The 11,979-nt window shown below is 40.2% G+C and overlaps 1 protein-coding gene across 1 annotated transcript in view; it reads right to left on the reverse strand.

The window, feature by feature from the left end:
- Positions 1–223: 223 nt before the first annotated feature.
- Positions 224–11,979, reverse strand: part of LOC116045440 (vertebrate ancient opsin-like) — a 54,709-nt gene continuing 42,953 nt past the window's right edge. Inside the window, exon 4 of the mRNA XM_031293092.2 lies at positions 224–652. Within this exon, the coding sequence (XP_031148952.1) occupies positions 371–652 (282 nt within the window). The 3' untranslated portion in view covers positions 224–370. The remainder of the gene's footprint in view (positions 653–11,979) is intronic.

Raw genomic sequence — 11,979 nt, forward strand, 5'->3', positions numbered from 1 at the left:
GTCAGTAACCAATCAATGCAACATTCTTGCACTCTGAACACATTTCTGTTATGCCTAAGTGAATACTTACCAAACATTATATATTGCACAAAATTAATGATCCCCTCAATTCCTCTTCTATTAACATAACAGTCTGACGGTGGTTACTCCAAAATTTGTGATAAGAACGTCCTCATCATCCGCAGAGAAACACAGACTCCCAGCTTCTGAGAGTAAATTCGCGGTCATCATGTCTACTAGCTGGGGTAAAGCTGATGCAACAGCAGCATTAACTCCACCTGGATTGGCAGGCTGCTGCTCTCCAAGCCGCAGTAACACCACCTCTCTCATTATTAATGACTTCTTGGCTGGGGACTTTGGGATTTTATGGTTATAGCCAATCATCAGCCACTAGTGATACGACAGGTTTGTTGATGTCTGAAGAGGGGCCTTTGGTGTTATCAATGGTTGCTTCCACTGAGGGGTCCGGTTGGGGCATGGTGGCGGCCGGTTGACCCAGGGAGGCTACCAATAATAGGAAGTTGTTGGTGCGGTGGGTACCAGTGACTGCTACAGCCCTCATGACCTTGGTGGCGACCTTGGAGGAGGTCTTTGTGCTCGAGCCTCGTCGAGGAACCTCACAACGCAGCAGGGCATGGAAACATCTGTAAAACTAGGGAAAACATAAAATACGAACGTGATCAGAAATGTACTGTACTGAATAATTAGTCAAGAGACCACGGAGGATGAAATTGTAAACCTTAACCAATTATCTTACATGTTGTTAGACATCTGTTGTCTGATTGCAATAAATGTAAATGTTTCATCGAAAACAAGATATTGCCCAAACATCAATTTGATTCAAGCTGCGTTCTCTACCAATGAGAAGTTAATTTGCCTTATTACTTAACCCATATATATCTCTCTCTCTTTCTTTCTTTCTCTCTCTCTCTCTCTGCAAATTACAAATAATTAGGACTGATCAGACCCCTCTTCTTGTTCTCTGTACCCCTGCTTCCCACAGTACTACAGTACTTGGGGTTATGGAGTCCCCTGTCTTTCATGTGTAAACTAAATTGAATGTTCAACTAATTACATTGTCAATCGTGTGTGAACCATTACTGCATTTTTAACTGGATAAGTGATTTTCCTAATTTGTGCTTATAAAGAGTGGCAAGTTTAGGGTAAGGGAAAAAGAGACAATCCCATCTTTTACACACAATTTGATATTTTCTCTTGGGTAAACTAACCACACAAGATTTCCAGGCCTCCTTTTCATCCTGCATCTGTGCCACTCCATTGGAGCAGTTTGCGGGTTTAGGGCCTCACTCAGTGTGGTAAGAAGGCTGTAACTGCTTTTTCACTTATACCACTCAACCTTATCTTGGTGGTCTGGAAATTTAAAACGGCAACCTTCCAGTCACAATCCAGCTTCTCTAACCCTTAAAGGCTAAACCATCTGGCCTACTCTACAGTGTTGACGAATATTTTGTGTTAAAGACTACACTGTAATTTACATTGCAAGCAATGTTAAAAACCGTTTGGCATACACTTTTATTCCTTAACATTCACTTTTCTACAAGACTAGTCTAGGTGTAGGATGATTTTTTTCAACTGTACAACTTCAACTGCATAGCATGGTGCCTCTGCTCTACAGGTCTAATGGCTTTGCTTGCCATGGCCACACAAAGCGCAATGTGCACCAACAGTCCACTATCTGCCTGGTTTCCCCTTGATCTGCAAGCAACTGCTGGCAGATGAATATGTGCCTTTCACATGTCAAAGATGCCTCTGACCTCTCTTTTTTTCCTGGTCTGTTAAACCCCAATGAAGCATTAAAATGTCAGGCTGGATAATGAAAATTATGCACCCTTGTCCAGTGAAATGGGAGTTCTCTTCATAATAACCTCCCAGTGGTTAGTCGGAAAGTAGTAGCAGCTATTGGTGTCTCCATGGTTCTTCAAACTGCTATGAGGCAGCTTTGCTAGTGTAACAACCTTTTGGTTGGGGGGGAAGGTCTGGGTTGTGAATGGGCATGTAGCATATCTGACTTAAATGCAGGAGACTGGAGCTCGCCTCACATCACAGACCTGCAATTAATATTTGCCTTTTTTTTAATCCATAATCTTGGTCTTATCCCTCTGTTGATCCAGACTAGGCAAACTGTAATGGGTCCACTGTGCTGGCTAGTGAGGAGCAGATGTAATCCTTGACCAGTTGTTTAAATCATTTCATTACTACGTAGGTTAGTGCCACTGGGCGGGAGTCATTCAGGCAGACTGGTCTTGTTTTCTTGAGCACAGGAATGATGGTGGACAGACTGAGCCAGTTGAATATTATTGTTAGTACTGGCGCTAGTTGGTCAGCACACAGTTTCAGGGACCCGCCCGCCCACTGATACTGTCAGGTCCTGCTACTTTCTTGGTGTTCAACCCAGAAACATACATACATACATTTTTCAATCCAAGAAACGGATCTGGAAGTCTCAGGATTATGATTTAATGCGGATCTTCCTGTTTGACACCAACCTCTGCACGTCACAGAGCCCCTTTGTCAAAGTCTGGGTATCTGCTGATGGACAGATAGGAAGATTGTGAATAATTGAAGACCCCAGCAGTAGGTTGAAAGCATAACAATGCATTCAGCTATACTTTATATTCCAGGCATTTCCAACCACATTCAAGACATATTTTCAACACACAGGCACTGGCCCATAATTTAGACAATTCACAAGTCCTCTTCCTCAGCTCCTGTTAATGTGGACTCTGAAGACGCTACTCTTGAGTAAACGTAGTGTACTTAGTATACTTACAGTTTCAGGTATACTTATAGTCTACTACATTTTCTCATGAGCACAAAATATGTTGAAACTCTTTCACAGCACCTGGTTAGAGTAGACATATTACAAAAGTAAAATGTACACATTAAAAGTGTGTGTGTGTATGTATATACAGTGCTGCTCATAAGTATTCATACCCATGGTCAAGTTGACTAAAAAGAGGAATAAAAAAAATCATCTTTTGGAAATTGATCTTAATGCCTTAATTAAAAAAAATGAGGAAAAATCCGACCTTTTAAGGACACCAACCCCTATGTTAAATTCCCATAGAGGAAGGCAGATTTTTATTTTTAAAGGCCAGTTATTTCATGGATCCAGGATACTATGCATCCTGATAAAGTTCCCTTGGCCTTTGGAATTAAAATAGCCCCACATCATCACATATCCTTCACCATACCTAGAGATTGGCATGGTTTTATTTCAGCTGTATCAATAGCTGGTTTGATTTGCATTGATATGGATCTTATCTCAGTTAGCTATTAGGCTAACTGAGATAAAACCATGCCAATCTCTAGGTATGGTGAAGGGTATGTGATAATGTGGGGCTATTTTAATTCCAAAGGCCAAGGGAACTTTATCAGGATGCATAGTATCCTGGATATATATATATATATATATATATATATAATAGGGTATGTAACATTGGTTGGGCTGAAAATTGCCCGAATGCTATTTTATTAGACCCTTAACTACCCTGTGAATATGGCTCTATTTGGAACAAGAGCTTTTCTTCCAAATATGGTATGCTCATGAATATTTAGATGAGCTGCGCGCTGATTGGTTTGAGCGAACCCCATAGAAACACATTGGAGACGAGACAGCAGGTCTCATATTTCAGACACTGCAAAGTTATACATTGTTTGTCGGGCTATTTTGTTATTAAATTCACTTCTGAGACTTTTTTAAGCAAGAAATCAACTATATAAAGCTCAAATATGGTCTGTTTTACAAAAATTGATTGCTAATTGCAAATTTGGTAAGACGTGTCGGACTTTAGCTAGGAGCTACGTCTGACGAGGAAGCGGCAACCTCCACACCCAGTGAAAGTCACCGTTTCTCGGTTACTGGATTACCGGGGCTCGGGGCTCTGCGGAGCTGGCTAGCTGGCCAATTTCAATTTAATGCATTTTTGTGAACATTAGGGATTTTGTTAGCTGCTACTGTCCCTTCAATCCTATGGGTAAAGATCACGGCTAGCTGCAGGCCCTGGAGCTCCATCAGGGCCTCGGCATTTTGTAGTCCAGTAACCCAGAAACGGTGACTTTGCGCGGGGATGGAGTGCCGCTGGCTTCCCTTCATGACGGAGATCCAGCTAGCTCACAGCAAGCCGGAGTCTATGAAGTAGGACACGCCGGGCGGCGAGGCAGCACTGGCCGCTGTCACGTAGCCTGCTGAGCTCCTGCTGAACTGCGACATCACAGTCGGACAAAATTTGCAATTAGCCATCAATTTTCGTAAAACGGCCCATATTTGACCTCTACATAGTTGATTTCTCGCATAAAAAAGTCTCAGAAGTGAATTTAGTGGTAAAATAGCAGATGAACAATGTATACAATTTCTGAGATCTGCGCGACCTATTTAGAAGACTAAGCTGACCTCAGATCAGTGGTGTAGCCTATGTAAATGTTTGGGCGTGAGACAAAGAGAGAGACTAGAGCCAAATGAGGAGGAGCCGCCGAGTTGACGTCAACTAGGCGGCTCGTTGAGATTTGCCCGTTTTCAGAGGCAGTTTCAAATTGTGAGATTTGCAGAGGAAAGAGGTGTCAATGGGATTTTGAGGTTCTATGTATGTCCTAGTTACCCACTAAACTGTCATTATTCAACTATGACAAGGTAAAATCGGTTTTGCATTCTTTTTAACAATAATATAACTTGTATCCTTTAAATGACAAAATGAACTTTTCAGACAAAAACATCTCTCAAATAATTTTTTTTTCTTACCGCAACATAAACTCATCTTGTGAGAATTCAGTGGTCATCGGACTCGACATTGAACTTCTGCATATCGCTGTCAAATGCTTGCTGGGTATGAAGAGGTGCAGAGAGGTAAAGACGGAGAGAAAAAATGCCTCAGGACAAATTCTCGTCACGATGTATCTATGAGCAACACATACATTCCCTTTGTCAGTCTGTCCGTAAACTATAGGTCATCTAAGAGTGAGGGCTAGCACGTAGATGCAAAGAAAAGAAACAATCAGTGCCTCTCTGTGGTGATATTGCACACTCCTTGCTCCCCTCAGCTGTCCAAACAACACACTGAAGAGTGTTAGACAGATGGAAGAGAGGGAGATAGAGACAACAGACATATGGTAGAGGATGAAGTTAGTCGAGACACAGGAGCGTCAAGGCAAAGGTCAAGAGAAAGGTGAACGCAATGACAGATGAATAAATAAAGCATGTCAGGGAGATGGAAAGAGCAAGATGCACTGACAGAGTATTTTAAAGAGAGAGGGTTGGCGATGACTCAGGAAGAGTCATCCCAGACTGCTCACATCAGGATTGGGTGATGCTTTCTATGATCTTGGCTGATGCTCTATGGGTAGAGGATGACAATAAGAGGGTCAAATGTCAGGCATCATCTCAGGAAGTAAGGTGTTCATCTATTTCACACAAATATACTATCATTAGCAGTTCTCACACGTTGGCTCTGCAATAGGAGACATGTTTATTTGTTTGTTGTATAAAAGTCCAACATAATCCAAAATAATGCATACAGTAGGCAGTATTTTCATATTTATTCATTGGTTTTATCCATGCAAAAATGAATAAGTCCTCCCTTTTTAAAATACTTCCTTTTGACACTAATATCCCAAACTTTGCAGTGTTCTCACCACAGTCTGAGAAGAGATCAATTGCAGACAATGATTTAATTCACTTGCAGGTTAAGTGATCTTAATGAAGTGAGTCAATGGCAAGAGGCATAAGGCTTCTTTTACAAAAGCACATAACCCACTACTTCATTTAACGAATGCTTGACTTAAATTGATCCAATAACGCCAGAAACCCAGAAACGCACTACACACAGAAGCGCCTTGAATAGTCACGTCATCTCCTATTTTTTTGCCGCGAGTGAATGTGTAAAGCCAGGCAGGTAATCACATACAGGAAGGCCACAGTGTAGCCGGATACTTTAGAAAATAATAAATAAATAAATAAATAAAACACTAAGGTTTATAGGGATTTTGGCTGTCTCAGCTGTATCTATAGATGCGCTTCTGGTATGAACAGCCAGGCGCGCGATTAGGTACGACTGTACGCTTCACGGCTTTTTGCGACGCTTCCACATGCACTGTGTTTCCGCAGTAACCTTCCGGTGTTGTGAAGTATCCCGCAGACCACATGGACAGATCTGAGAGCTCTAGCTGGAAAAATGAGCATCACACAGGAACAAATTAATAGAATGACAATCATCTTATTTCCTCTTGGGATTTCCAAGCACATTTTAATTATCACATATTGTGTGTATTTATCATTTTCCACACTGCGGTCAGTGGCTGGAACTTTCAAGTATCACAGTTGAGATTTCGTGCAACTTTTCATTTTTGTGACGTGGAGAACCATTGACTTAATAGTACTTACTAAAATATCAGTTCCCTTTCTCAGACATTTTTTTTAATACAGTATATCCAAGTTCCTGTTTAAAGTGGCCTGGAACCTTTGGTTTTGTTGATGGTGGTGGTTAGTTTCCTATCAAAGCCACAGTAGTCATCTACAGTACAAATATGCTACAGTAGTTAATAAATTATATGAAAAGTACAGCACTTTGAGTTGACATTGGCTCTTCGTCTTGGTCTTGGTTTTAAGACCTGCGTACCTGGTGAAGAGCCCATTTTGGGCCTGAAACATTCAGTACGTTTACATGCACATAATATTCCGGTTTTTGCCCTAATTCCGAAAAAGACAATATTCCGACTAAGCTGTTTACATGGCTAATGAAAGTGAGTATTCCACTAATATTTCCGTTTACATGTAGCCGTGCAAAACAGGATTTTTACCAGTTTCCCAGCAGCGGCGGACTTTTTGGACCGTGCAAACACGGCGTCCCTCTTTCTTTCCTTCAATCAGTTTCTTGAAAAGGTCGGCGTAGCGATGTTTGCGCATATCCAAAAACCTGTTGATATCCAAGTCTTTGATAATGTTTAAAAGTAGCTGTGTTTCTCCTTATCTGGTCTCCGGCCTTGCAAACTGTTGGCTGGTTGGTTTGTGTACAGAAACCATAGCAATGCACAGAGCTGACCATAAGCCTGTGGTAAAAACTGCGATTGAGACGCATATTCCGAATACGCTGTATACATGTCCAAAGAATGCCTCTAAAACCCAAATAATACCGGAATATTGCACGTCTTAATCGGAAAATGCTATATATATTCCAACCGGAATATGCTGTTTACATGACCTGTATCAAATTCGGAATACATTGTCATATTCGGAATAATAGTAGAATGTAAATGCATGTAAACGTACTAGTCGTTCTACTTAATGTAATAAAAGATAAAGGTTTTAGGGAGTGTTGAACGTTTGAGTTTCAGGAGGCAGAAATGAAGCAATAGGGCAAGCATTACAATTGTCATGGTATTGCATGGTATTGCTTGTCATCCATGTAGTCTCAATCTGCAGTGAAGGGTTTGAGAACTTTATGATTTGTTTAATAGGGTTGCACAGATGATGCTTAGCTGAATGGCTTAAACACTGATGGAAAAAAATGTGTGCTTTTACAGCCACATAACTAAAAATTTAGCCAGTTAGTTTAATTGGAGTCCACTCATTCAACTCATTGTTTCTTTTACGTTCACACTACAATGTTTATCTTGTTACTACAAGGCTGTTTTGAAGGTGGTGTAACAATTCAGACAATAGTGTATACACATTATGTGTAATGCCAAAGGGTAAATGAAAGGACATTATGGTTCCAATTTAAAAAAAAAAAAAAAAATCAAGATAATATAAGGCAATACAACTATGCTGTAAGTCAGCCTAAAGGCTCCTGAAACCATGTCACAAATGCATTTACCATTTAGGTCAAATGATGATTGAAGTTCTAAAAACAAATTTTTTGTGCAGTCAAATATGCTCCAACTGCTCTTTCATGACTTTAGCATTAACACAAACTTATTGTTACCATCAAGTGAAAAATACTGATCCCCCATAAGAGCAACAATGCACAACTATTAAATAGATCTTCCTTCCTTGACCAGTTGTTGAGTACATGCATTACAATCTGTAAGAATATTAGCAAATTATGTTTGTTCTCATCTCATTTTGAATGATTTTGCTCTGTTGTGAGGTGTAACCTTGTATAGCCGGTGGCACATCCAACATTATCATTATCATGTTGATTTTTTATCTTTTGTATTTTCTCAATGAATTCCCACACCCTGCTCTGTGGTACTGGCAGGTATACCACCTAGAGGGGGCCGACAGTAGCTTAGTCCATGGGGACTTGGCTCAGGAGCCGGAGGGTGGTTGGGTCAAGTCCCTGTACGGACTAAGCATGGAGTGTGAACTGTAGCTGGAGAGGTGCTAGTTTGCCTCCTGGTGCCATTGAGCAAGGCACAGAACCCCCAACTGTCCGGGGCGCCTGTCTGTCATGAAGTTTGAGAATTATCAATCGGCACACGTGATGAGTGATGAAGAATCTGACGTATATCTTTGATGAGCATGGGTCAATATCTAACACTACCTGGAGATGACAGGTGGAGGTGAAATGAGGAACCCAACTTGTGGAAGTAAAGCCAGGATGTCAGAAATTATTATTATCAATAGACATGTGATGTTAACATGCTAACCTACCAAATTATTTAAGCAGTGATGGAGTAGATCACTCAGAAAATCACCGAGCCTGTCAGTTGTGATGAAGCAATTCACAGCAATATGATGTTGAATTTATACCACCTGTCATTTTGTTTGACGTATTATTTATGAGACTGATCCTCTTGACAATAAGTAATTATATTCTGGAATGGTGGACAAATTGCAGGTGCATCAAGAGATTATTCTGGAGCTCAGCTAGTTGGCTTATGCTAGGGTTGGGTACTGAACTCAGTACTTTTTTGGGTATCGACCCAATTTCGTCGGTACTACCGAGGACTTTACGTTAAATCAAACGGTGCCAAATTTCGGTACCAGAGAGCGCATAAGCGCGAGCATATCTGTCCTTTGCACGTTGACAGAGAGCGGAGCTCTGACACACATGCAGAGCTGTGGTGCGGACGGAGCAAAACAACATTGACTCTAGTCTGCAGTTTGTTAAAGTCACAGTGAGTCAAGGCAATGCCGGTAAAGTGGTTGTTACACTTTTCAGAACTCCACGCAGACAGCATATATAATGGCGAGGCAAAAGGGGTCGCGGTGTGGTTAACGTTAGACTTCCTCTGTGACAGGCGGGCACCATAGTGTTTACTATGTACTATTGAGAGGCTGAGGTTGTAGGGCAAGGCAGGGGAACTTTATTTCTATAGCACATTTTAACAAGGCAATTCAAAACACTTGAAACAATAAAGAGCAGTTTAAAAAGAGAAAACTAAAACAGGCTTAAATATAATAAGATACAAATACAAGAATAAAAGATACAGTGCAGTGTAAGAAATGTATTTGATAGTTTTTTAGGGAGGTGTTTGGGAGGGTAGAGGGAGGTGTTTTATTTTGTGTAGAGTGTAAAATGTTCTAAATCAGGGGTGTCAAACTCAGCTTCACTAAGGGCCACATTGGAAATGAGAATCACATCAAGGGCCAGACATGTAGAGTTTGACATGCTTTTATTTAATCGAAAAAAGTAAAATATCTTTGACCTTATGATTTGTGCATGTCTCATATAGTCTTCTCACTTACAGTTTACAGTCGACATAAAGCCCTAAAAAAGTCAGCAAAGAAGTTTGGTAGCCATCATAGAAAAAAAGCACCAAAAAAAGCTAGAAAAAAGTGACAAAAACTTTGAAAAAGCGAAAGAAAAAAAAAGTAGGTGGGCTGAAATCTTTTGTGAACCTAAATTGATATGCGGACCAGATCAAAATCTACGAGGGGCCGGATTTGGCCCGCGGGCCTTGAGTTTGACACGTGTTCTAAATAAATAAAATGTTCTTATTAAATAGGATAAATAGGTTTGGAATTATTTTTAAAACTGAAATTAATTTATCGTTATTACAGAGGGAAAATACAGAGGAAAAAAAGTACCACTGGGTACCGGAACCGAATTCCAGGTGTCGGTACTGGGGGAAAAAAAGGGAACGGTACCCAACCATAGCTCATGCTGTGTTGTAAAATTCTTAAAATGACTGAAACGACTTAAATTGTGTTAAAGAAGACATATCGTGCTCATTTGCAGGTTAATTCTTGTATTTTGGGTTTCTACTAGAACATGTTTACTACTGTTCAAACGCTCTGTTTTAGTGCCTGTCTGTTTGTCTGATGAAAACTGGTGAACTATTCCTTTTAATGTTTTAAGTCCTCTTCTATTTACATTATTTTGTAATGTGCTTAAGTTTTTACTCTTGCAACAGTTTTGGCAGCAAAGCTGTCACCTACTCTCAGTGGACATACTGTATAAACCACATAGAGGACCATTTATTCACATGAGATAAAAAGATGATTCAGTGTTAACTTACCAACTAGGTTTCTTGGTGCAGGTCCCTGACATCCACATCAGGCCTCCTGGCTGTGAAGGCCGTTCGTCGTTGATGGGACAAACACACACCAGCTGCTACTTGTATCTGTACAGCATTTTTAGTCTTCAACTCGCCTCAACTCACAGTTTCCATAGTAACGGGCTGGGAGGAATTGAAGACTGAAAATGACATACAGGACATTCGGTGTCCCCTTCTCCCACTTTCGCGCTCTCACGCGGTCATAAGGTCATGAACATGTGGGCTAAAATGTCCCTGTAAGGTCAGTCAGCGGGCGATCGAGTAGGAAGGAAGTGGGAGACAGAAACTACAGGAGCATAATGATGGAGCAACATCTAGAACAGGGTGTAGTTTTGTGTTGATTTCCAACTTCACAAATAAATAATTCTTGACAGTAACTGAAGAAACTTTAAAGCAAAGCATAACACTTCAATAGCTTAAATGTGATAAGATTTACTGAACAATATACAGTACTGTATATAATTCTCTATATAGTACATGAAATCCTTCTGACTGAGTCTGAAGAGAATATTTTTTAAAACCTTACACAGCATTTTGTGCTTCAAATAACAGAATGAGATGATAAAGATTACATTAAGGAGAAAAGTTTTATCAGGCTGCCCCAGTGGGAGAGGATGACAATTCTCTGGCTATCTGCTGTTCTTTTTACTCACCATGATGAACTGTGTTTCAGAAAGGAACAAAGCATCTTAAGTGTAAATGTATTGTTTTGTACAAGTTTAACTAGAGGACCTTGATAAGCATAAAGTACAAAGTTTGAGGAGTTAAGTTTCAGACCATTGTACAACCAACCATAAATCCTAAATCCAAGCAATAGGCATTAACAATAAGTAAAAGTAATATTTGTCAACCAAGGGCAAAATTCTACTGCAACAACTTTGGTCTCCTTTACTGAGAGGTTACACTTACAAGTTGAGTGCCAGCCGAAAAATGTAATAACACAAGATACACACAACACCAAATTGTAAATGTGAGTGAATGCAATCATTAGTTTATGTACTCTTTTATAAGTTGAGTAACTCCATTTACAGGGACACAAAGAGTTAAACTCTAATTTCAGGCTCCTATTTCCCCAATTTATTTTAGGCTGTAGATGGATTCTGTTCAAATTTCAGTTCTTCACTGTAGCGTAGTGCTGTTCTTTAAAACACACCCAGAAAGCCAGGACAATCTCCAGCAGTCAAACTCTTAATCCAATTTCTGATTAGCCATTGCTTAAAATGTTGCAGCATAAGGGAGCTGACAAGTTGTGTCGACTGCTTAAGTAAAGAAATTGTTTGTGTCAACTTCCCTGTGGGAATTATAAGTTCTGTCTGTGGACATTTTTGCAGCTGCTGTTATCACACACCAGGGAAAATGGCTGTATAAACACAGGCAGAAAATGTGTATAGTCACTGAGGGTGGCAAGTCATCATAGAAATAATTGCTGTGGTGAATTTGTTTGGCTTAATATTGATACATATTTGTGGATATCGATTTGCCAATGACTAACGCATGCTTTAATAACACTGATGAGCTGTA

Source organism: Sander lucioperca, chromosome 9 (genome assembly GCF_008315115.2).
Source record: "Sander lucioperca isolate FBNREF2018 chromosome 9, SLUC_FBN_1.2, whole genome shotgun sequence".
Classification (NCBI taxonomy): domain Eukaryota; kingdom Metazoa; phylum Chordata; class Actinopteri; order Perciformes; family Percidae; genus Sander; species Sander lucioperca.